At 39.9% G+C, this 26,640-nt stretch overlaps 1 protein-coding gene across 4 annotated transcripts; it reads right to left on the bottom strand.

Annotated features, from left to right (window-relative positions):
* Positions 1–902: 902 nt before the first annotated feature.
* RHOT1 (ras homolog family member T1) lies at positions 903–25,856 on the bottom strand. 4 transcript variants are annotated; one of them, XM_054278622.1, is made up of 21 exons: positions 25,758–25,856; positions 22,135–22,193; positions 20,220–20,301; positions 19,977–20,020; positions 19,150–19,203; positions 18,740–18,792; positions 18,107–18,215; positions 17,409–17,510; positions 15,923–16,021; positions 15,385–15,493; positions 14,688–14,808; positions 13,891–13,975; positions 13,390–13,535; positions 12,664–12,764; positions 12,321–12,451; positions 11,890–11,973; positions 11,028–11,147; positions 10,485–10,687; positions 8,992–9,114; positions 3,513–3,656; positions 903–2,060 (listed from the first exon to the last, which is right to left on the bottom strand). In XM_054278622.1, exons 1-21 carry the CDS (start codon positions 25,792–25,794, stop codon positions 1,943–1,945), a joined length of 2,124 nt encoding a protein of 707 aa, XP_054134597.1. In that variant the 5' UTR covers positions 25,795–25,856; the 3' UTR covers positions 903–1,942. The 4 variants fall into 4 exon arrangements, with proteins under 4 accessions (XP_054134597.1, XP_054134594.1, XP_054134595.1 ...); XM_054278619.1 differs by lacking the exon at positions 3,513–3,656; XM_054278620.1 differs by lacking the exon at positions 3,513–3,656 and having other exon boundaries at positions 10,485–10,684.
* Between the last annotated feature and the right edge of the window lie 784 nt (positions 25,857–26,640).

The following is a 26,640-nucleotide window of genomic DNA, read 5'->3' as shown; positions in this document are numbered from 1 at the left end:
TTATATAAGCGGGCGGGGATCCGCTCCGTCCCTCACCTGCGCTGGTCGCCTCGGGCCCTGAGGGCGGCCAGGCAGCGCCTCAGGGCAGGGGCGCTTCCCTCCGGGGGACGGCAGAACCCGCTCCGGCCGGGCCAGGCTGGCGGGGCCGCTCGTTCCTCACGGGGACCGCCGCTCCCGCCGGGCCGGGCTGATGAGGCCGGGGCCGCTCGTTCCTCACGGGAACAGCCGCTCCCGCCGGGCCGGGCTGGCGGGGCCGTTCATTCCTCACGGGAACAGCCGCTCCCGCCGGGCCAGACTGCCGGGCCCGTTTCCCGCTCCCGCCGGGCCGGGCTGACGGGGCCGTTCATTCCTCACGGGAACTGCCGCTCCCGCCGGGCCGGGCTGCTGGGTCCGTTTCCCGCTCCCGCCGGTCCCAGCTCAGCGCGGCCCCGTGAGCTCGGCGGCAGCGCCCCCTGGCGGCCGGTCCCGGGCGGGCTGGGGTCCCTCGGGGCATTCCCTGGGGAGCATCCCGGGACTCCCCACAGCCCCCCGGGAACGCCGCACTGCTGGAGCCTCTTTAATCAACACGAAAATATTAACTAATTCACTGCCCACAGCGTCCTACACACCACGGAACTACTTGGTCTTTTCTCCCAGTCTTTGTCCTTGACAAAAATTTGAAGTTCATAGTTGACTATTTGCATTTCAGCTTTTAAGTATCATAGAAGGCACTTTAGTCCTCTGATATAAATCAGAAATAAACCTCTAATGGAGGCATGAGAGAAACTGCACTGCCAAGATATGTGACCTCCAACAAGTGAGGGCACTGGCAGCATCCATTTACATAAAGGACAAAGTTTTGGTAAACTCCAGCTTTCGGGGCACAGGAAGGTAAAGAAAAAGAAGAAAAAGACAAACACAGACACAGTACACAGTTATTTTATTGAAATACTTGAAAAGGCCAGCAATGGAAAAATAGGTTTGTCATGAGGAATTTAATGTTTGGTTTACTTGATCATTAAAAAAGCTGTGTCTATAGGTAATTCTAGCCCATTACAGAATGCACTGTGATCCATGCAACTAATATACTACAGTAGAATAGGCACTGTGTACTATTGCAGTTTTCTCTTATACACAGCTTTTAATGAGAGTATGACTGACAGATGTGAGAAATTAAACTGCAACACTTCCAAATTATAACCATTTAGAACATACAAAATTTGCTCATCTGATTCATGAGGGTTATAAAACACAACATAGTGAAAAATGAAAAACACAGGTTACACACAGTGTATGAAGTTGGTCTGGCAGTTTTCAAAGTTTTACTTTTTTCCTCCTAAAAGAGGCCAGACTCTAAATATGTCACTGGTCATGTAAAATACAAAATCATAGGCCAGGACAGCAAAGGTGACTCTTTCCTGAAATACATGATTAGAGGGGCAAATTTGTTCATCAGTTAAAAATATGAACAAAAATCACAAATTCTGCCTGCTATAGCTTATAGTCCAAAAAGATGAAGTCACTTCAGATGAATGTGAAATAAATAAGCAATCCTTGAGGAAGTATGATCCTTGAGTTGAGTCTACTCTACTGAAAATGAATTTCACCTATACACTAGAATGTCACCATGGTGAACATCTAAGAACAGTATTTTGAATAGGTTTTTGGGAAGCAATGTCTTACTTGCTTTAATATGTACAGGTTATTTACAACAAATTCCCTTTTGGCCTTACAAGTTAAGCCATTTTAGCTGGCTGTTAAGATGCAATTCCTTTTTTCCACACATTATGCAATACTGTAGTTGGAGCTATAATTTAAAATAATCTTAAGCATGAATTACAAATATTAATAAAGTAACTCTGCATATATAAATATTTCTAGCAGAATTTAAAGCATTCAGAATGTACATAAAAGTGGTTTTTTATTTATTTATTTGGTAGGGCCAGATGTGCTTCTTCTCAGATCATCGCTGCTTTAGTAGTGCTTTGTACATGGCAAAACCCAAAACTGCAAACACAGTAGCACCAAAACTTGCTCGGAGCCAGAACGTTGAGCTCTTGAGGTCCGCTTGTGTCACATGCCTGAAATTTAACACACATACAGAGCCAGGTTAATTCCATGCCAGGAACTCCAGACAGCTTGTGCTAAACTACTCTGCTTTTGGAAACTCATCACTACACTTGTCACAGGCAAACAGCTCACAGTTCAGCCTTAACGAGCACTTTACTCTCATTTTGCTTTTCTTAAAGCTCAGGGTTTGATCTGCAGCCCTGAGCACATCTGATCTCCCTGAAGTCAGAGGGCTCACACAGCTGAGGAGAAATGCAGGAGCAGATAATTTCTCATGGATATGGAGAGGGCAAGGTGTCCTCCTTTGAGAGTACCAGCAAGCATTCGGGAAAAGAAAACAAAAATAGCTACAAATAATTAGTAACTCATAGTGAGAACAACTCTGTCCAGCAAAATCCTTTTTTCTTTCTTTTTTATATGTTGAATTTAATATTTCTGCTTTTCCATTAAAAACTTCCCAGTCCTGTTGAATACCTACTTATTCTACCCCCAAAAAAAGTTTACTGACAAGTAGCAAGTAATATTTTTCCAAAAGCTAGAATCAAACCATTTTAAAATCCCTTTCTTCCCAGTAGTCACAAGAACAGAAGCAGTCATCCAACACCAAGCTGAAAGCTAAGAGAGAGTGCGAGTGAAACAGGCAGTGACGATGGCACCAACAGAAAACGACAGTATGGAGTGACTGTATGACAGAAAAATCCACATCTCACATGACAGTGGAGACAGGCAATGACCCAACTCTCCCAAATATTGCAAGAAGTCTGTGAACATGCTCAGTTAAGCAAGGCTGACCACCCTTAACAGCAGTCTGAAGTATGACAGCTTACCAGAAAGCAGGAGCTACCATTTAAAACAAGTTATCATAAATGCCATAATTCAAAGCACAGGAAGTTCCCAAACAATGGTAAAGTTGATTTTTTGTTTGTTTGCTTTAGAGATAGAACTCAGAACAGAACTTCACTAGCCTACATGTTTTAGCCTGTGTTAATCGCCATGGGTTACTCAGTGAAGCCGCAGGAGGGTTAAGGAGAGGAGCACAGAGATCCTAAGCACACACAGGAGTTCATAGAGGGAGAACTGCAGAGCTGTAGCTCACAAGCTGTTTAACAGAGCAGGAATTGCTACTTGCTATCAAAACACACAAAACCAGTTTTGAATATGCTTTAGTAGACTTCTGCAGGAGCCATAACAGCCAGATAGTTAATCAGAGTTCTGCCATACCACATGCTGAAGAGCAGGCTCTTTGATGCACACACAGTTGCTCTTTAGTCTAAAAAATCCTGATCTTATTTAAGAATGTCTTGCTGGGTTATAGAACACACCAAATCCAAGAACTCCTGCAAGCATTAGTTTTTCTACAGCTAGTTTTGACAAAGTCTCTGCAAATTGGATGTCAGGTGGCTTGCTGGGGGGAAGACAGGGAAAAGGCAATGGCAAGGTCACCTGGGTTTGGCTGTTGTTACCTGGCTTCAAGCAAACGTGGACCAAGAGATGACTCCATGAAGATGGAATCTTCTACAGAGTGGACGGCGTGCACCTGCTGCATAATCCTGCTCTCCTTGTCTGCTACCAGCATGGCCCCCACCTCAGCTAGGTAGGCTCTTAACCTTTTCACACACATGCACAGTGCATTCATTGCATGGCTCAACACAGCAACCCTCTCAAATCAAAAAGCTCAGAGAATTCCTGATTTATAGCTACCTAGCCACTGATTCTTGTGCAGTTGTTAAGAACTTAGTTTTGGGGAAAACCAGAAAGAAATCAAGTTTGTGCTTTTAATAAGCAAAGTAAAATGTATGATTTCATGTAGCTAAATGCCTTAATTGCTTTAAGGACAAAGAAACCTGTTTATGAAACTGGATTTCTCTTCCCACTCCATCTCCACAGCCTCAATTTCCATGTGTCCCACAGGACACTGCAATACTCTGCACCATGTGCACATCAGCCATAAAAATGAGATCCCACTGCTGTTGAGAACTCAAAGACTGTATTTTATCACTCCAGTGATAGTAAAAGGCTGTGAAATCCTTTTCTTCAGATATGTAAATTATAAAACTAATCTGTGTCTGTAACATGAATCACTTGTAGGTAACATGATTTACTAGATTACATTTGGTAGTACACAGTGCCTGTATTTGTGTAACTAACAAGTCTCCAGTTTAATTTGGTTAATTCAAATGCCCAACTATTTGTACAATTTAAAATCCCATCCCTTTAAATATGCAAATCAATGTTTCAATTGCAAATTAATGCTTTTGCATTGCCTCATAAAGCACTATCTCTCACATCTAGATTTTCTGATTCCTATCTACAATTTGCCTTGTTTTGCACATGTCCATATTTAATAGTATGCAAGAAACTTGCTGAGCATGCTTCATCCTTCTAAAAACAATTAATATGTTCTCAGCCATGGTAAAATCCTCTTGTAATGTCTAAAGGGAGACTAAATTGGCTTTGATCTCTTTTCTAAGCCTAACAATAGCAGATTCTTTCATTTAAATAAGGAACTAATTCGAGACAGGGACTCGTCTTACAACCTCAAGGAAATCTACTCTGAATGTCTCAGCCTGAAAATCCAAAGTTCAAAATGCTTACTGAAAGTCAGAACATTATGGATGTCTAACTGCTTTACAACTTCATAAACATCCAATTTTTCTTCTTTCAATGTTCCTTATGCTGTCATAAAATCCATTTTTACAACTTTAATCTCCAATATTGTTTAGCTGCCATTAAAGGAACAAAAAAAATTCTGAGATAATAAAAAAGAATCAATATTTGTTTCTAGTGCAGGTTCTTTGACATGAAGGTGGCTACAATGCACCAAACCCTTTTTCAATACACACTGAAAAATTCAACCTCATCAAATAATAACTTTCAAACTTAACTTCAGTCTAGTTGTGCTTATGAAACTAATTTTCACCAGTGGTGGAAATTACTACTGCCTTGTTAGTAAGAGAGTAACCCTGAATTAGAAAAAATATTCTCTCCAAGGGTAAAACATCTAAACAGATGTGCACTTACACACACAGAGAGTAGTAGTGAGGACTCCATAAGTGAAGCTGCATTTGAAACTCTTGCTTATTAATAAGAATGATGGTTCAAACTTTCCAACCAGGCTGCTGTGTGTACTTAATCATACAACTAGTTCCACAAATATATGAAAGTCTAGAAATTTTGCCTTTGGCACAAAATTTGGATTTTAATGCACATTTTGGAAAGAAAAAGGCATATTTTTATTCAACCTACTCTTAACAGTGAGTCAAGTACCTTGCCACTTGTTGACGAAGATCTTTGAAATCTGGATGGGATTTTTTTTTCAAGAGACTTCAACAACTCACAAGAAGTTTGTCACATGCACTTGCTAAGAAGTTAACTGAGCATGCCTGCCATGGGTACACACAGAAAACTGCTGAGTTACACACTGATGCTGACACTTCTCCCAAGGTCAGCAGCACAATAATTCCCAGCTCTGGGAAGGTTTATCCTTAAATACAGAACTTCAAAAACATTCCTATAGTAACTTCCAAAGCGTTTTAAAAGCACAGTGCTGGGGCCAACAGGCTGCTCACAGGGCTACTCACAGCAGAACCCAAAGCAAGATCATGCAGCAGCCTGCTCTGACAAAGGCTCTTAGCATTAAATATAAGCAACTGAATTCCAAAAGCATCACATAACCTGCACGAGCTGCTGCAGCTTCCCTTCAGGCACATATTTTCCTAGGTTGCAAACTAAGTCCAGCAGTTAGAATTTTCCCCCATGCATTAGTAATCTAAAATGTGAAAAGCTCCAAATGCATCTTATTATCCACAAAACCTAAAAATGGATGTAGAATGCCAATTCATTACACTTTGTTTAGAAAGAAGTCAAGGGACACAGCTTTGGAAATTTCTATGCACTCTGGGGCATCAAACAGCTTAGAGAAGGAGGAAAATAAATTAGCAATTTCTAATGTCCTAATGTCATTTTGGGGATGTCATTTAGCAATGTCCTAATTTGGGGGACACCTAAGTGTAGAGACAGATTTCTGCAATTAGATTTAAAGGCAACATGCAAGTTTTGAAAAGAAACCTGTGTACACTGCACATAGTGAAAGGTAAATTCTGGGCTATACTCTTAAAACTTCACCATTATTACAGGAAAACACAATAATAATTTATTGTCTTAACTGTAATTGCACAGAAGGAAGGTTGTCACAGAAACCAAAACCTTACTAATAATTCCTGAAACAACCAGGTTTCATGTGGAAGTAGAATTTAATTTCAATTCCACAGTGTTTTAAAAACTTTTAAAGAAAAACATCCTCCGAGAAGTCTCCTTGATGAACACAATTCTCATGCATTTGGATCATCTTATTTTGAAATGAACTTAGTTGACAGAAAAATGCCACTGCTGTACAAGCAAAAAGCAACATGGATGATTTGAAACCAAGGGAAAAAAAAGCCAAAAATCCAAGCTCATCATTAAAGGGTTAGAATGACTGCTTTTGGTAAAACAATGTAGTAAAAAGAGATTAGATGCCAGCCAGCCAAATTCAAGTGAACACCTAAAGGAAAGAACATATTAAAACTACAGAAATACTACAGGATATTAGCAAGTCTCATACATGCATGTCCAGTGCTTTGAATGCTGTGCCTCCTTCCTCAAAGAACCAACAAATTGTGACCCTGGGCAGTTCAAACCAACACAGCAACCTCCAGGCTGAACCTGCCTTTCTGACAGCCTGCAAGCCTCAGGGAACTCCTGAAATTTGTCCAGAGAAACTGAGGGGAGCATGAGCAGGTTTCTCAGCTGCACAGAGGCAATGTTCTTCCTTTAATTACTACAGTGGGAATATTCAAATGTGAGTTTTTGTTGTGCCTTGGTAACAGTGTTTAGGGGTTACTTAGCAACAAAGGGCACAGGAAGGGGTCCCGTGTGAAACATTCCAGTTTACCTGAAAAGCTCCCACAGCCTAAGGGAATAGAAGGGGATCAGGAGAATAAAGTGCTCACTAGAAACCTCCTTCCCCCATCAGCTATCTAACTTTTGCCCAACTAGCTGACTTAATGGTAAGCACTTGTGAAGGCAGAGTAAGAAAATTTATGGAAACTATCTGAATCAGAAAGTCCTTGATCCAAATGCTTTCTCTAATCACACATCATTGGATGTATGATTTTTATAAGACAAGAAATCCATCTCACCCTCCTGTGCCTACAACTGGGAGCTATTTCCTCTTGTTTAGAGGTATCCCAGTTCTACCACAAGTGCTGTTGTGCAGCAGTTCACGTGCTGAATGGTAAATAACCTCAGCAAGGTGTTTGGTTAGGGACTAGGTGAGATGAAGTGAGCGTGCTGGAAACCTGGAACAATCCCTAGTGACTGAGAGGCAAGGGGATTCTAGCAAGTAATTCTTTCAGGAGGGAAGGGTCTGTGAGGAATTCTCCTCACCCTGAATTACAGACTTTTCAGGCAGTAGTGGATTCCTGTTTGTTATAGTCTCCCTAGTGATAAGGTGAGAATGACAGCATCCCAAACCTCAATAAAATATTTCAGTACCCTGAGACCCTGACAGCACTTCAGAGGAATGAAGTTCAATGTCTAATGCAGGACTCAAAAAAACCCATACAAAAGAGAAACAATCACAACAGCAAATGGAGCAACCTATACCAGTTCCAAAAAATGAAGATGTGTTAGAGGAGATTTCAGCCTCAATAATGAAGAGCTGGGATTTTCTAGTAGTGACTGCTCAATGAAGTTTTAGAGTGACAATATGCAGAGATTGCTGTTTCAAGGTATTTCTGTCTATGGGATGACTGCTGTAGAACAGATGCAGCATGAAGAGCCTCACTCATTCAGTCTTTTCCTAAGCTAATCAGTTTTTCACCCTTGAATTCTCACTCTGTGGTTAACACTTGTATCTTGGATTAAAGTGGTATTTGACAAGGAAAATGCTCACTCCTGTAGGTGGGTGTATCAGCAGAGCTCCTACATGTGTGTCATTTGCATTAAAAGGAGGCAGACACTCTTACATGGAGCAGCTACATCTGAAACCTGTAACAAGCAGTAACATCCATGGACCAGCAGCATGTCAGGAAACCTCAACCATGGCCTCCAAATAAACACATTTCCCATCTAAGCCTCCAAGAAGGCCATGGAGGATGGAACTACTGCACTGCAACAGTTGTTTGGTTTGAACTCCCATTTGCTGGGGTGTGATGAGAAGTGCTGAGGTGTTAGTAAATCCTGTGTGTCCAAAATTGCCTGCAGAACAAGCTCTAGCACTGTTTTCAATGCTGAAAACCAGTTATCTCTTTTACCAATTGTTTTTCCAAAAGTATCTGGAAATGCAAATGTTTAAGCATTTACCACTTACATGTTGCATTTCATTCAGAGAGGAATTGGATGTTTAAACATCTGGATTATTTTTTAAGACAAAATGCCCACTCTTTGTGTAAACCAAGCATAACACACACACACACAGAAATTCTATGAACTCCCAAATATCAAATTAGCAATTATAAACATGTCATATATTACATGATGCTGCTGTAAGTCAAGCTGTGCCTTTATGAAAATACCTGTGTAACTGGGATCTAACAGGCACTACCTCTAATCAATACTAAACAAACCTGCAATGTCTCAAGTGAGAAACATTACACAGCTGTGCAGACACTACTTAAGGACTATTAGCAGTTCCCTAAAAACCCAGTACTAATTCCTGCAATCACAAAGAGCCTGAATCAACAACCAAATCGGTAATGTTTCACAAAAATGTCTAAACTAAGCTCAAAAGAACCTCCAAGTTAAACCAAGTTTGATAATTCCATGACAATTATTAAAGTATTGGCCTATTTAGTGGATATGGAGTGAAAAACCTGCAGTATATGAGGTTACCAATTGGTATTCCAAAGACACCCTTTATTTTAAAAGCACACCTGGTACCTAGTAAATAAAGTTAAGGACCTGTTAAGAACTGCAGTGAAGAGTTTGTTCTTTACAGATTGCAGCAAGTCTGAGTTGAGGAAGTTCTGACAGATGCAAAATGTACACCTGTTGCAGGCGCACATACAGCGTAACCGGGCATGGCTGCGAAAACACACAGAAGGACAGGAGTTGAAATCTTGCTCATCAAATCAGGTGCACATTAGGACTGTGCCACAACCAAGAGAGATTCAGGAATAAAAGGTACATTTGAATGAGTAAGGAGAGGAGGAAAAAAAAATACACTGGGGAAGAAAGGGTACAACTACAGCTGTGCAGAATTTAAAGGTTAGAGGTTCTACGTCTTGGACATTTTGGCATCACCACCATATACAGATCTTAACAGCAAAGCACAAACATGAATGAAAATGTCTGATGAATTTACACAAGGTTCCCATAAAAGAGAAGCACTTAAAGGCTTCTGAGTATGTCTGCACAGCAATAGATAACACCCCTTTTTCAAAGGAAAGGAAGCCACATTTTCTACCACTTTGAATGCACTCTTTACAGGGTGAGTGTTGCCTCGATTTTTCCCACCCTACCAAACACACATGCTTGAAAACTAAGGGAGAAGCAGGAATATTGATATGACAGACATTTGGTCAGTGCTACACTTTAGTGGTTTCCCAGTATTCCAGTGCTACAAAATGAACACAAGAGTAAAAAAAAAAAAAAAAAACCAAACCCAAAACCAAAACTACAGCTTTACAGATGTAATTCAGTAAATTCAGTTTCAAATAATTAAAAACACCCTATTATTTTGGGTGAAAGTGACATTAGTTCTATTTATTTTAAAGCAAATGTCAGCTGTCATACTAGACTCCATCTGCTGTAATATTTATGTAGTTCATCACCATATCAAAAGCTTCACCCAACAAAAAAAAGAGATGCAAAGTGAGTTTAGCAACAGTGAGATGCGTAGTGAAGAAGAATGTGAGGTTAAGTATCTTGTACCTGAAGTCCAAAGATGTTTATACAAAAATTCTATTAAAATCATAATATTTATTAGATGAATGACCTGTAGCACATGGTAATAAACATCCTGAAAACAAAAAGTATTTTAAGCAGTGCACTGGGGAAACTGTTGTGCACTAAGGGGCCATTGCAATCAGCTGTCGAACTACCAACAAGGATTACAGTACACCTCACTCTCAAAAATACCAAGATGTAAAACCTTATGTACTTTTTATATCACCAATATGGACCAAACAGAAGCCTGTTGGCTGGAATTTGCATCATGAGCTGGATGAACTAGGGCATTCTTCAATTTAGCAACAATACCTGAGACTGATTTCTGTGTTGGATCTATGCCTAGCTCCTCAATTTGAAATAGTTTAAAGATCCCACTGAGGCCATTTGTGTCTCTCTGTTGCTAAAGCTCGGTGAGGCAGTTCCATCCTGTGGCTAACAATGGCATGCAGTGAGTGCTGCTGTGTGACCATGCACATGGAAAACAGAACAGCTCCAGTACTTACGGATACATGGCCATAGTTGTCAGTTTTACAAAGATATCCTTACTCGGCACATCAGCAGTATTACAAGTAAAGGCTTGGGGTGGAGGCATTTTGTGTTTTCTGCAGAATTCAGCAGGAGAAATACTATATTCCTGTCTAACTTCATGCAAGTCGGACTTGGCAGCTACCACTAAACATGGTATTCTGCTGTCCATGAAGTGCTGCTGCAAATTTAAAGAAAAAGAAGTGAAAGAAACAGTATATGAAAAATTCAACCTGGAAGAGGCTGTATTACACTGGTTGCAGCAGCATTGAGATACATTCATGCCACTGAAGTCAGGCACTTCTAGAAGCAGAGTAGTTTACATAGAAAAGCAGATGTTTGCTTTGTATGAGTAACAGAAGTGCACCACTGCTAAGGCATCCTGATAAATAACCAGCACTTAGAAATAAAATGTCTTTTAAGCACTAGAACCAGTGTATAGGTCAGGTAACTGATACTGAATATTTAGTCAATGAGAAGAAATATAAATGTAGAGGTTTGTAAATATAAACTCTACAAACCTTAAAAATCCTGGCACAGTACTCAAAGGATTTAGGATTACTGACATCATATACCAGGCAGACAGCATCGCATATGGTCTCAGCATCAGTTAAAAAGTCTGAGTCACTGACATCGTGTAGCTGGAAAAAAAGATGGTTGCACAGGGAGGAAAGCTTGTTATTATGCAGTTAAAGGAATTTTGTAATTTGTCTCATAATTTTTATAGCTTATTTTTATGTATCCTTCAAACTAATGGACTGACAGTAGGCAGAATCAATGAAAAAGAATAGTAGGAATTTACCATGCAGCCAGCATATGTGAGCTGTTAACATCACATCTGCAGGCAATCACCACCTCAACATAAAAAGTGATATTTACTTTAGAACAAAGGCTTAGACAGCTACAGAAATGGGCATGCATCCTACAGAGGAAAACCACAGAGCAGGACTAGATCTCAGAAAACAGAGATCATATTATCATAAAGAAGAACTAGAATGGAACAAGCCTTAAAGAAGTGATTTCTCCCACTGAATACTAATTTTAGCCATTCTAATCACTCTGTGTGACAGACACTTCTTACTGAATAGGTAGACTGACTTTTGATCATTTATCACACGTTATAATTTGATATGCTGCAGTGTAACCATAAATGGACTAGGTTTTGTACAACTCAGGTCAAGGTTTCAAAAATAGCAGGGGTCTGACCAGGTTCGGCTAAATTATCAACAAAAAAACCCAGAACTTATTTGGGACAGAAAATAATTGGGAGAAATCCACATTAAGAAGAGAGAATTAAAACTAGTTTGTGGTAGAAGGCTCTGAATAATTCACAGAATTTTAACATTAACCAGTCTAAGGCAAACAAGAAAGAGGCAGCCTTACCAGCAAGTACTTTTCCTGTCCATATACATAGACTGTATTAATGGCATAGTAAGATTTGTGTTCTGCACGTATTTGCCTCTGTCTCTGAAAAGGCAGAATTTCATGTTAGACCACAGCAACTTTTCCCTTTAAGTTAGATTTGAACAGCTTGTTTACTTCATTTATTAATAAATTAAAATTATAATTATCTTTGGATTTTTTCCAAGGAAATGCATAGCTATAATCTATGATGTACAAATCATTATTGCATGCAATAGCCACTGCCAGAATAGAACAAAACCAAAAAAAACCCAAACTCTTCCGTACTAATTCTGTATTTCCTCAAAGAACTCTGCAAACTGAGTAATAACCACTAAAGCTCTAAGATAATCACTTCTGCTGTCTAATCTTAACTCAAGAGCATATATAGATGAATACTGTATGTTTCTTACTATTAGATTTCTTCCAAGAAGAGCTTGAAGAACTCCACTTTTCCCACAGCCTTTCATTCCAACAACATTGCATCGGAAGACATTTCGCTGAGTCTGTTTTTTCTGGAGGTCTATCTTTTTATCTCTTGTCACTTTTGGAAAAACACAAATATTTTTCACAAGATGTAAACACATGTGAAAACATGAAAATGCACACAAATCAACCTTTCAAAAACATTAAATCAAAGGTTTCACTTGAGCAGAAAGTAAAAGAGAGTAAATGAAAATAGATGAACCATCAAACAATTTACTCTCTAGTATATTTCTAAATTTAAATTTCTGTGTTGTATCAAATTTTTATTACCTGTGATTGCTGATGCTTGAGACTCTTGCTCTGCAAGTATGGAGTACCCCAAATAACCCAGGTACTCCAGGCAACGCTGCACATCCAGGTATGTGGTTAGTCTGGCAGAGGGGACAAAAAGAATTTTCAATTGTCACCATCTGGAGTACCAGTTATTTATAGCACTGAAACAATCCTTATCTCCTATCTCCAGACTGACATGATAGAAACATTCCTGGCACTATGCAGTACTGAAGGACAAAAGTATCTGAATCAATGAGTAAATGGTGATAACTCCATCAGTCTTACTGGTCACCAGCACTCTACAAAGGCAGTACAAGCAGAGGCCTATCAACCCACACTGTATCTTCTTATCTCCCCAAATAACATTTTTCTCATTTTCTGTATTTTAAATTGGGGAAAAAAAACCCTCATTATTGAGGACCATTTTTCAAACCATCTCTAAGGGGCAGAACAACAGCAGTAACATTTCAGCAGGGACCATAGGGATTTCCACATTTTGAAGAGAAACTTCTTCATTGTCAGCAGTAAATACTGGCCAAATCCTGAACAGGTTATCACAACAGTCTGAAGATCAGGCCACTGGATGGCTACAAAAAGTTGACTGCTTGGATCAATTATCAACTATAAATCTTCTACTCTTTCCAATAGTCTTTAAGAGGAATCCACAAACACATGATCATACCCAGAGTTCTCAACTACTAAAATGTCCTATATCACACTCACGTCCACTGCGAGAGAAACCCTTGGTATGTGATCCATCCTCTTTCATTTGTACAAACTGTGTTGTTCACATCAGGTCCCCATGGCATGTAAGGGAAGACTTTGAACAAGTCTTTCAATTCATCAGGAGATAAAGCACAATCTCTATCCTGAAACAAAATATGGTACCAGACATAATTTAATTCGTGTCTATTCTAAACTGGCATTTTCTTGCTGTGCATTTGCAAGATTCAAGAAACCAAGCTTATTTCTTTTTAATCATTGTTCTTTCCTTGTTTTTAATAAGATTAAATGTATGAGCTAGTTAAAAACAATTTGGTAGTACAGCTATAACTGCCAACTCTCCTTGTAGACAATCATAAGCTGCAGGTTAGTACTGACTCTATAGGTTAAGCTGAATAAAATGACATCATGATAAAAACCATTTTTGTTAGCAAAACTCCTGACAAACCAAGGCTTGTAAACATAAAGACACATACACACACACACAAATTAAATGCTTACCAAATCATGTTTATCAAAAATACTTTGAAGAAACAAGTACGCATGATGATTTAGTTCTGTTGTGCAGTCAGGGGGAATTTTTAGGCTGTTCATTGAAAACAAAAACAGATACAAGAAGCATTAATTGTTTATGAAATACAGAATATTAAAACTCAAAATATATACTTTATAAATTATAACATTTAGTATCTGACTTGGCACTTTAATAATTTATCTTCACATAGATCAAAGCACATACTTTCTATTAGGAATTCTAAAATGATGAGTGAGTGCCTTTTGTGATATATAGCTTTACAGTAATCACATTTTTGTTGGTTTGCTTTGTTTTTGTACTTTGGGGTTTGGGGATTTTTAACCAAAAAATGATGCAATTACATTTTTTAACAGAAGCCACAGAATTGGTCAATCTCCTTTTGGTTTGGGGATTTTCAATAGGTCTCAAATGCTACAAAAATACTGACAAGTCTTTTAGAATTTAATAATAATAATAATAATAATAATAATAATAATAATAATAATACAATAATCACACACAATAATCAACTGCTCAAATTTATGTTCCAATTTTATACTAAGAATCTCTTCTGCCACCTTTCTTATGAAGAAAGAGAAGAGAACATGATTTGGCACAAGGGAGTTCTTCCTTTGCGTTCAGCCACATGAAGGTTTTGGCTGGATGGCCATTAAGTAAGGGAGGTGCTTGATGTAGTAATGTGTAAATAAACACAGTGGAATAACCCTCTCCTCCTGGCAGAGCAGGGGCAGCAGAGCCTGACCTCAGGCTCAGTGGTACCTACGGAGGGAACAGGTACTCTGGTGTGAGCTCTAAGTCGTCGTCGTAGCCAAAGCGGCGCAGAACAGTCCAGGTTGTCTCGTGCCTTCCTCGCTGAATGAAAAGTGTGTGTAGAAAAAGAAAACCTAAAAATCAAAAATGGTGAAATCTTAAGGCTCTGAAGTGCTCTACCTGCTACAAGTGTTTTCAATAGAATCAGTATCAGATATGGAAACAAAAAAAGCTCAAAATACACATTATGATTTTAAACCTCCTGGGTGATAGTACAGCATTATCTACACAGACTGAACATTCAGAAATCATGGTATTTGTAAAAGAGCTCTCCAAGGAACCATTTCCTTCAAACAATCCCTTGGTTTTCTGTTGTTGTTTGCTTTTTCCAGTACCAGCATTTTAGAGCTGTATGAAAATAAACCCAGTATTTTCAATAGTTTAAACCAGAAAGTTTTAGCCTGGAGGAGCCTGGAGGGCAGTTTAATGGAAGACTTCTTTGAGTTTTCTTGCATCAAAATAACTGGATAGGATTTTTGTTTGGCACTTCCCAGGGCTTAAAGAACACCAAGATATCACTGTTTAACAAGCTCAGCTCTTGCAGTCTGAAAATCAAGACAGAGATCATATTCCAAAAGACCACTTTTTTCATGTAAGAGTGATTGTCAACTGTATAAAGACACATTTTTTAAGAGTTAAATAAGGCTCACCTTTTAATGTCAATCCATTATCTGCAACTCCATCACTCAGGTTTTTCCTGACTACATTCTTTACGTCTTCCAAAGCTTGAGGTGCCAGTGGTGTATTAAAACAAATTCTCTAACACAAAACCCAAAAGCAGCATGTTAGTACCACTGGCTACTGAGCTGGACAAACAGCATGTCCTGTACGAAATACAGCCTTAAAAATTCTGATAAGCTGGTTAAGGACAATAGAACAATCTCTTAGTGGAAATAAAGGCATAAAAACTGCATTTGATTTTTAAGTACATTAATAGATTTTTTAAATTTTGGTCTTGAATTCAAACTTGAACAATGGTTAGAAATAAAAATAATCTCATTTCTGTTTGTACAAATCCATTCTTCTATGCTGCACTTGAGACCAAGTATTTAGGCCTGATTCCCTTACAGTTTCACACTTCTATTATTTATTCAAAACCAATAATTTGTTTTCTAGAATTATACAGCATATATATACACCATTATATAGCACTTTTAAGCATGGTGGAAAGATAAGCAAGAGAGGTACCTGAAAGAAGTTGAGCTCTGCATCATTGAGAGTACCATCATTATCCTGATCAGAAATTCTAAAAATGCGAGTCAGTGCTTTAATACAGGCAGGTTTCATCTAAGGAATAAAAGGAACTTCAGTATCTTTCTAGGCTTGAATAGAAAAAGATTACACTGAATGACACCAGGCAGCTCAATCACATGGAAACACACACTAGTCTTCATTTACAGTTTCAGAACAGAGACATTCATTCACATGTACACGAAAGTAAAAAGCAAGAGGAAATAAAAATTTGATTTAGCAAATTTATATTCATAAATTTAAAACAATTATTCCACATTAAATGTTTTGCTATTCAATTATTAGAAAAATCTCAAGCTCTTCACAAGCTGAAGGTGGCACTACTGTTATTTAAAAGAATAAAACTCAGTTCTTTAAATTCAGTCTTATTGCTAGAGAAAACTTCGAGAAGCAACTAAATAAGTTTTTTTTTCCCCCAAAACCATTTTTTGGTGGGGAAAAAAAAAATCACCTTAAATTCCCAGTGCTTTGCAAAACTAAATAGGTCTAGAACTACAGCCAGCTCACTTCAAACATCAAATACTGAAAACCTTCACAGGGCTCATTCATCTACCAGGCAAAGCATGGAGCATATGGACTATCTCTAGGACAAAAGAACTGCTAGGATACCTTCCAAGTGAAGGAAAACAGACACTGGTACTGCTCTCCCAACAACTACTGTGATGATGGGCTCTTCTCTTCACAGAGGTCACACAGATTGCATAGACATTGGTTTTGGAAAACCAAAAAGATTTCAGCACAACAATTTTATCAAACATTACTAACTCATATAGATGATTCTGATGGAAGAAATCAAAACAGGGTTATTCTCTGATTCTCTACTTAACAAAGTATTTACAGCTGAAGCAACTTTCCTACTTCCCAATACTAAATGGATACAACTAGAGATTCTATTTGTACTTGCCCAGAAAATTTAAAAAAATAAAATACTCCTTCATAATATCCTCAGGAAACCACCTGATCCCTAAAAACCAGACTCATCACTTGTTTCTCATCCCTTCTGCCAAAGTTTCCCAAGATTCTCAGGAAAAAAAATTCTCTTAGATCAGGCCAAGTCTAGAGTGCTTTCCCTGAAATAAATGGAGTTCCTGTAAAATGTACATCTAAAGGAGAAATGAATTGAAGACACAATTTGGGTCACATTACATTTGGCTCAAAGCCATGAGCAAAGATTGTCATTTTACCCAGCAGTTCACACAGGCAACAAAAAACTGTCCTGACTGCTTTGAAGGGAGAGGAAAGACAGGCCAGGTTCATACATCACAAAACAGCCCCACTGGTTCTGGGATGCAATGCCTGACATTTGGGGTGGGGTGCTGGTAGCAGAACACACTCAGAGATGCAAAATCCACTGAAAAGGAACAAGCGGCAAAGTGATTCACTCCCCCCAAATTATTTGCTCTGAGAATCTATGGATAAATACCTCTTTCTCCTCTGGGCAATAAAGAGGACCTGTAGGATGTAGAACAGCTTTCTGTGCATAATAAAATAGCTCAGATATATTCTTCAAGTTTTTGGCTGAACACTGAAAGAGAAATCCTCACATTGATGAGCTAGTTTCTTGACTATTTGGCGATTTCTTCTGAAATTTAAGTAAGCATCAAATTTTTAAAGACCTAATCCCCTCCTGTTGGTACAGGGCTGGTTTGGAAAAAAGACATCCAGCCCTTGTACCTGTTCAATTAATTAACAAATGAGGTTTCACTACAATCTGCTGTCATACCAAGAACAGAAATCAAAAAGTGGTATCTGCTTTGGAAAAAAACCAAAGCAAAACAAAACAAAAAAACCCACAACATACCCACACATTAAATCAATTCTGAATACTTTGCAGACATCTGTCTGGCTTAATATGAAATAGAAAACCCTTGTTAAAGGGAAGCATGTAAGGAGGGAGGATGCTCTAAATATTAGAATTTGACAGTAACATTTGATTATACAATTGTGTAACCTTCCCTAAAGAAAGATAACATAAAAACTCACTATTATAATTACTCATGCTTGAAATATTTAGTTTGGAAAAAACAAACAGAATCCCTTTTTCTACTATAAAATTGCCATAAGTGCCTGGCAATAATGTATTCCCTGTTACTTTCTTTAACTTTAGAAAGTCTTGCATACCTCTACACATGTTTCTATCTCTGTATATTGATTCATAATGGGAAGGATTGTTTCCATACTGCTGTACTCCACTAGATCAGACTTGTTTCCAACTAATATAAGAGGAAGCCTAAAAACAAAAGAATATTAAGAGCTTTATAGACAGATGGATAAAAATATGTATCTTAATTTAGCATTTTATGTCCCACCAGAAAGCACTGTATTATTTTCATGATGCAATTAAATGCCACTGGAGGCAATGGGCAAAATTAAATGGCAGCAGTTTAAATAAAGTGTTTTGATATACACTTAGACAGAAATGTACTTCTTGTACATTCCACAAAACCCACACATTTACATACAATGGTAATTAATCCCATTGTTATTACCCAAACCAGCACCAGTAGAAAAGCTATACACACCCTAGAGCAAATATAAACACACCTGGTAAAAGCTGCCCATGAAATTCAAAATAAATAACATTGCTGGCACATGTAACAGACCTACATACTTCAGATCTCCTGCTTCTTGGACTTCTTATACAAACTTTAAGTTTAGTATTTGACTGTCTTAAACAATTAACATCCTCAACACTGTTCACTGACACCCACTGATGTGCAGCCCAATTCACACTTCTCATCTGTACTTAAGCACCTGCTGTCTTTGTCTGTCCTTTCATTGATGAGAGGAATCCATCGACTCGTTACCTAAAGTGGGATTAAAAACAGACATGAAAAACACAAATTCAAATTAAGTGTGACTGAACTGGGCACAAGTTTCACTACAACTGCTGCTGCTTCTTCCCCAAAAAGGCACATACTGACCCACAAAGAAGGAAACAAAAATTGGAGCTGATTAATGAGCAACTTTCTCAGACAAGTGAAATGACTAAAAACTCACATGTGGAAATGGAGCAGAAGCAAACCCACATCTGTTCATTCTCTTAACAACTGATCTCAAACTCCATCTCAGGCATTTCAAATGTCTAATCCAGATTTCAGCTTGACATCAATTAACAGAGCACAAGTTACACCTCAATAATGGGATAAAATGTGTTACTGTACCTTATCAATAGAATTCTTGTTGTTAACAGCATAGACTATACAAATCACATTTGCCTGAAATGAAGAGAAAGGAAAGGCATGGAATTCCTCTGCTCAGAACCCCTGAGCAACACAGACAATTAAAGACCATACAAAACAACATCAGAGTAAATTCACTATAGAACTCTGTTCCTGGCTTGTTTAAACTACTTGGAGCCTGACCAACAAGATTAAAACAAAGAACTTCTATGGTGAGAAGTGCCAAAAAGCCTGTCTTGCAGTGAGACAGTCACAGCTTGTGCCTGCAGAGACCTGTGCCACCAGGAAATCCAAACTGAAGAGTCATCATGCGCAGCCTCCACTGAAGCACCAAACTAAATGCCAGAAATGGAACACAACACCATGACAGACTGTGCAGAAAATGTGCAAAGGTGCTCAGAAAGAACTGAAAATAGGAATCAGAAGGGATGACAAAGTCACCAAGAAGCCTGTGCTATTCATAAATGCATTAGTACCATGTGACAGAAAGCAGCAAAATGGATCTTTTCAGGACAGAATTATTTATACAAAACTGGCTTGCTTATTAAAGGATATTTAGGGTCTGTCCTTTAACTTGGAAGGACAAAGCTTAAGCTCAGTTCACCAATACAGTGCCAGTACCTACTTTCTTTAAGATTTCTTAAATAGAGGTATCTCTCCTATAGCACAAGTCACAAAACAAAATAGAAAATGCCAAGCACAAAAGGTTTTTCCCTTCAATTCAAACTGAAGCCCATCTAATGCAGAGAACTTTGAAGGAAAGGACATTCTCCTAAACCAGTTTCTAGCAAACACTAAAATACACTTACCTGTGATATTTCATGATAAAGCTGCTCATCACTTTGCTCTGCTTCTGCATTTGATAGAAGAAATTACTCATTAATATTAAAATTTTTGCAAACAAAATAAAAACAAAAACTTCTGCAACTGAACTTGGGTATTTCAGAATGCTCATGAGGCAGCTTTGTCAAAGCTGTCTGCCTGTGCCAGGGGCTGTTGAGGCAGACAAACAATTCCCCACCACATCACTGAGGGCACTGAGCAGCCCCTACCTGAGTAATCCACGATGTGGGTTGGCACTCTTTCAGGAGTCACATCAGCTGGAATGGTGATTTCTTCAGCTCGGGGTGGAACCTGGGGTTGAAAGGAACACCCAGAAAGAACCTTTCAAGATAATCCAGATGGTGACAAAAGCCATAGACTATAATACAGCTGCCATTTAGTCAGCTTTAAACAGTGCAACCACTATTAGTTGTTCAGGTATTCGAGTATTTTGGGTTTTACTTGTTTGGTTTTCTTTTTTTAAAAGCACTGAAAGTCACTGCTACCTTCTCATTTTTACCTGTTTAGTTACTGCACACAGAACTTCCTGCATGCTTTGCAGAAAAGCAATGCTGTTGAGGATACATTCAATGAATACTTCTATAAAACTCAAGCCCACTCTATCCAACACCTAAACAAGCATGACAGACAAAATACAAATCTCAGTTTTTACACAATTGTAATCTGACAACATCCTTGCTTCTGACAGTGCTAAACATTAAATCTAGAAAATGTTGCAAAGCAAAAAGTGATGCTAGAAAAAGTTAATTCTGAAAAATGCTGTAAACTCTGATAGCCCTTTGTCCCAAAGAACCCTAATCCATATTTGGGAACAACCAACTTAAACCTAATTTTAATGAAAATCTCCTGCACATCTATTTATTGCCTTTCACCTGTTGACACTGAACTCTCATGATACTTTACTTTGAGTAAAACAAGGGAAAAAGAAAAGTCAATCACAACAAGAATGTCTCTTTGTAAAGCTTCAGGCTCTGCTCAGATCTTCCTCGAGAGTGATTACTGATAACAGCCTGCATTAAACACCATTTCCAGGCCTGAAGTGCCTGTCAGACCCCATAATGTTGCTCTGATCTGCCTGACTGGCCTGAGGAACTGGGCAGGTCTCTTTCAGCAGCTTTTATAGGATGAAGAATTTTTACAATAGTTTTTTCTGTAATTTCAGGAAGATCTCGTGTTACACATAGATTATGTTTTCTCTCTACACACAAATTTAATTAAATATTCTAGGTTATACTGCAGGAAGAAGTGAGAAGCGAACAGAGGACTACAGCTCACTAAGTACAATAACAAATAACTTGCCAAAGGAACTGGATCTCCTTTTTAACTGCAAGGTTAGGAACTAAATTCAATTAAGTTAACAAAATTCAGTGATGTTTACACTCCAGTCTTGACTCCTGAGCTGTGGTAAGCTACTGATCTGCATTAACTCTGAGCAGAGCAGATTCAAAGAGCAGCACATGATGTCTATTTTAAGACCTGTGATCAGAAGAAATAAACATTCATGTTTATATGTAAAAAGCTTAACTATTTGCAGCAGCTGTGGTTCTTTTTATGGTACAAAGAAAACTATGTGCTGCTTTTCAAAGGAATAATATGTAGAAGTAGCTTTTTCTGCAGTTTTTACTTCCAGACTCAATAAAACATTCTTCAAAGACAGAAGTAAAGGCAATGTCTTGCTTAGTCACAAAAAATGGCTAAGTTATACAATGTGACTTTTAATTCCTCATTCTCTATCATTTTGCATTCTGATTGCTCTTTAAAAGCAACATCCCCCAAAATAACTGATGGTCCTGCCTCTTTCAGCACCTTCCCATTTACATGTCTCTCATATTGAAATATGCTGACACTTTGGACCAATTCCAGCTCCTTAAAACATCTACCATTCATCACACATAAAACAATTTGTTTAATTAACAATGTGAAAAGGAAGGAACTTAGATAAAACTTCAATTTCACATCTACATGCAGAGATAGATTCAAACCAACCTACATCGCTCCTCCTGAAGTCATCTTTGCCATTTTAAACTTTATTTTGTTTTTAAACTTTACTTTACAGCAGAGTCTATTAACTTAGTATATGACAGGATAGAAATAAAACTTAGAAAACAAATAAAAGTGCTCTACCTCTTCTGGGAATTCCTCACTGACAAGGGACATAATTAGTGATGTCTTCCCAACTCTGGCTGCAAAAGCATTAAAAACAGATATTAGATAATTTGTTTTGTTACACTTAACAGTTGCACCCCATCTTAAAATGGGAAGATTTAAAAAGCATTTTCCAATTCTCCACATTAAAATCTTTTAAGCTATTGTTTAATTATATCAAATATGGGCAATCATATTAAAGATGGACAACAGCAATTTTCTCATAATTCTTTTATTGCAAAAACTTGGGCTCCATCTCCCACTTCTGTATTTCCACCAGAAGAGAAGTGAATTCTGCTCTGCCTTACACAGAAAAATTGCCAGGTTTTAACCTTAACACAGAACACTTAAACAAACAAATAATCAAAACAAACTAGAAATGCTTTAATACAACTTCAGAAATACAAAGATTGCAGACAGAAAAACATGCAGAAAATAACTGTTTTTATAGAATTCTTGAGATGATGATTGCACTTTAGTCCTAAAATCCCAAGGATGAGAGCTGGACAAGAGGACAGGAACCAAGCCTGCAGTACTTTGACTACTTTAAAGTGCAAGAGCATTAACCCTTTGATACAAATGAGCTGTCCCCCACTAAAAGTGAAAAATACCCCAAACCACCAACCCTTCTAAAGTCACAATTTTCTCAGTCTAAGATGATCATCTCAGCTTCAGCACCCAACACCATTCAATCAAATAAATGGCTTTGTTTACCTGCAAAGTTCAGACATCTGATATCACAACTGAGTTGTTTGTTTTGACAAGCTCTAATGCAACCATTTAAAACCAAGACTTGGTAACTTCTCTCAGGGTTCCACTCTCTGAACCCCCTCATCTGTGAATTTTCTGGCCCTCTGGAAGCCTTGCAGGACTATTACTGCTTTATTTAGTTTTGAGACATTTCTTAAAACCCAAAATGTTCATATGCAAATATTCCCTGGGACTGTCTATTTCCAACACCTCTCAATTCAAGCAAAACTCAGTTTCAGGCTGGATGCAGCAGCCCCTGTGCCAGCAGGGATGGGTAACCAGGCAGGGCAGCACTCAGAGCCTGTGCCACTGCTCCTGCTGAAACCAACAGAAAATGGCACCAGGGGACAGCAGGTGTGCAGCTGAAATCCTGCAGTTACACATCTCTATTAACTCTCCACAATTCTGAACTGGAAGATGAAGAGGAGTGATTGTGCCACTGGCTGATTCTGAGCAGGAACTGGTGTTACTGAACTGATGATCCAGTCAGAGTACACTCACCTTATCTGGGTCTATTTTTGGTACAGTAACATGTTCTGACATCCAGAAATAAAACCTTCTCTTCAACTTCCCATGATGAACAGTAGTTGTAAAAGAATTATGAAAAGCAAAGAAATGCTGTGCTAAGGAGGAAGATTTCTGTTTTCCTTACAGAGAACAGCTGTACACTTTTTCCCAGTGGTGCTCCCTGCAGAGCAGCAGGTTGCAGGGGTCCCAACAGCAGTGCAGTTGTGTTTCCATCAAAGATACTCAAAGGAGATAAAATCCTCACTTAAACTGCCAGGCATCCTCCTGCATCAACTCCACCTGAATTTTCATCCTGACAGAATCAAAAGAGCCTCAGAAGCTTTCCTACTTCCACAGGGAAAAAAGACAAGTACTTTCCTTATAGGTAAGTAAAGTTACTAATTAGTGAAAATAGTGAGGTGTGCTTTGCACCTGACCAAGACAGTTCTAACTTCAAATAGTGGCAAAACTGGTTTTGCAGATATAGAAACCCACTTCTCATGACTGAAAATAGAAGATTATGTATTGCTGGTGAGTAAATGTTCAGTATTTAGAAACTCCTGATACACTTTCTAGTGTCCTTGGGTTTTATGAAAATCCATAGGTTCTGGTGTAGAGATCTGGGTTATTTTGTTGAAATCTAGGTCAACTCTCTGCCTTTCCCAATCTGTTCAGAGTCTTAGAAATAACAACCCAAACAGCATCAGCTGACTGGGATGAAGGAAAGCAGCACAGCACTTTATGATAATTAATTTGTCCTTTTCCTCACATGTAAGTCTTTTACATCATGCTGCATAACATGCTGAACATATTCTGAAAATTACTGGTGCATATGAGGACTAAACCAACTTAAACCTAAACTGTGGACCACTGGGAATGGAAAAGGCTGAGTTCTGGAACAGGCTTACAATAAAGAGTTCTTGGCATATTTCAGATTCTGAACCTGTTCTGCTGTTATCATTAAAAAGTTTATATGGTCTGGACTAACTTGTGGTTTCAGATTAATAAATATACATGAGACACATACACAGAGCAGGACTGGCACTGTAACTGACAAGTTTTACCAATTTGTAAAACAAATTTCTCCCTCCTCCTCACTAAAGTCCAACAGAAGTGTAACATAACAATGCTCCCAATCTGATGTGTGCCATGCAGTACACACTGCTGTATTTAAGAAACCTTTAATATTCCCATTTGGACACACTGTGAACCTTGTTCCCAAAACAAAGTACCTGTTACACCTGTGCTGGAACCACTGCACACAGCCAGCCCAAAACACAGCCTTGCCAAAGACAATGAGGTAAATCAGGCATGTATTCTAAAGAGGAATTAAACTGCGTATTCAAAGGCACCAATTCCCAAACACAGTCATGCAAAACTAACCAAACACAATCTTAATGAGTTAGCTCTTCCTGCACAATGACAGCTCCCTCAAGATTCCTCTCCAGAAGAGTCACAGAGAACCTTTCTATGCAGCACAGACAGAGCCAACCTGCACCATAAAACAACAGCATAAACTGCACTATAAATATATATGGGGCATTCAGTCCTCAGGAAAGCCTTGTTAGCAATACCTTGTTAGACATTCTTAGTATAACTAGGTAATTTTACTAATAACCCTTGGTAATTACTCTGTATTCTTTCCCCTCGAGGAACTTAAGCTCTCTTTGCAAACTAACAGAACCTCTCTGCTATTTATACCGATGAGAAGCTGAGCCTCTGGGAGCCTTGTCAATTATCTGGGTACCTAAGCGTGAACTTCAGGACACAATTTTAAGAACACATGAAAGAATCCAGACCCACAGCACCTCTGGGATGCACCTTCGTGTGTGCTGGTTATCCAAGGCCACACAGAAAGTTAAAAGCAAAAAAAGGGATCTGGGTTCTCTGGCCCTGTCCTGGCCACAAACCCACAGCAGCCGACCTAGAACCACTGGGAACACATCAGGCCACTGATCTCCAAACTCAGTAAACGGGAAATGTGCAAGTGTGATTTTCACGCGGGCAAAAAAGAAAAAAGAAAAAAAGAAAATAAATAAAAGAAAAAGAAAACCAAAAGTTTAAATCGGCCGTGGCCAAACACCGGGCACGAATTTCACCCCGGTGTCATCTCCAGGGACGTCCAAGCTGCACAGTTCCACCGGGTGCCGGCCGTGCTGGTGTCCGGAGCAGGAGCCGAGGGCTCCAGGCCGCGCTCCGAGCGGTCACGGCGGGCCCGCCCCGACCCCTGCCCGCCCCGCGGGGCCGCCGCTGAGCCCCCGGGCCGGGCTGAGCCTCGCCGCACCGGGGCGATGTGACAGCCGGCGGCCCCCATCCTTCCCCGGCCCTCCTGCCTCGGCACTCACGTTCTCCCACCAGCAGGATCCGCACGTCTTTCTTCATGGCCGCGCTCGCTGCCCCCGGCCCGGGGCCGCTCACATCGGGCGGGGCGGCGGCGGCGGCGCCGCTGCGGCCTGGGCTGCCCGGGCTCCCCTCACGGAACGCGGCGGGCGCGCTACGGCGGCTCGCGAGGGACCTGCCGCGAGCGGCGGCTGCGCGGCGGCTGCGCGGGGCGGCGGCCGCCCCTGAGGGCGCGGGCGGGAGGCGGCGGCTCCCCCGGGCCGGCCGTGACAGCAGCGAGCGCTGAGGGACGGCCCGGGGCACCCGAAGCGCCCGGGATCACAGAATCAGTGAGGGTGCAAAAGACTTCCGAGATCATCCCGTCCAATCTATGGCCAACAGCACCGTGTCACCCAGGCCGCGGCACCGGGAGCCAAGCCCGGTCCTTCCCTACAGCCCTAGGGAGGGTGGCTCCAACCCGGGCAGCCCGTCCTAAGGTTTAATCACCTACTCAGGAAATTCTTCCCAATGTTCAAATAGTGACACAGAGGGTTCCCATCTGCACTGAGTGTTGTTAGGTGTGCTGTTGCTGTGATTCAAACCACAACAAATTGCTGCCCCTGGGCACTGTGCCACAACTCGTTTGTGGGAAATTGGGGATGTCCAGCGCCTTCATGCTGCAGCTGTTGTTTTTCCAGATAAACCAGCAAAGGACACCTCAACACTAACCAGGCAGTGGCTTCGGCTGTCCCAGGAAAGCCACCCCAGCCTTGGAGATGCTGAATGGCACACCCTGGGATCACATAAATGTGCATTTAGGCCATCAGTGTTCAGTGCCAGCAGAGAGCCTCTCTGATGGAGAGCAGCAGTTCTGTCAATCACTTTAAAAGACAAGGAGCTCTACTCCAC

The sequence above is a fragment of the Melozone crissalis genome, unplaced genomic scaffold (genome assembly GCF_028551555.1).
Source record: "Melozone crissalis strain CALT ecotype California unplaced genomic scaffold, PUWL_Pcris_2 ptg000026l_1, whole genome shotgun sequence".
NCBI classification, from domain to species: domain Eukaryota; kingdom Metazoa; phylum Chordata; class Aves; order Passeriformes; family Passerellidae; genus Melozone; species Melozone crissalis.
This window is presented reverse-complemented; position numbering and strand designations above follow the sequence as displayed.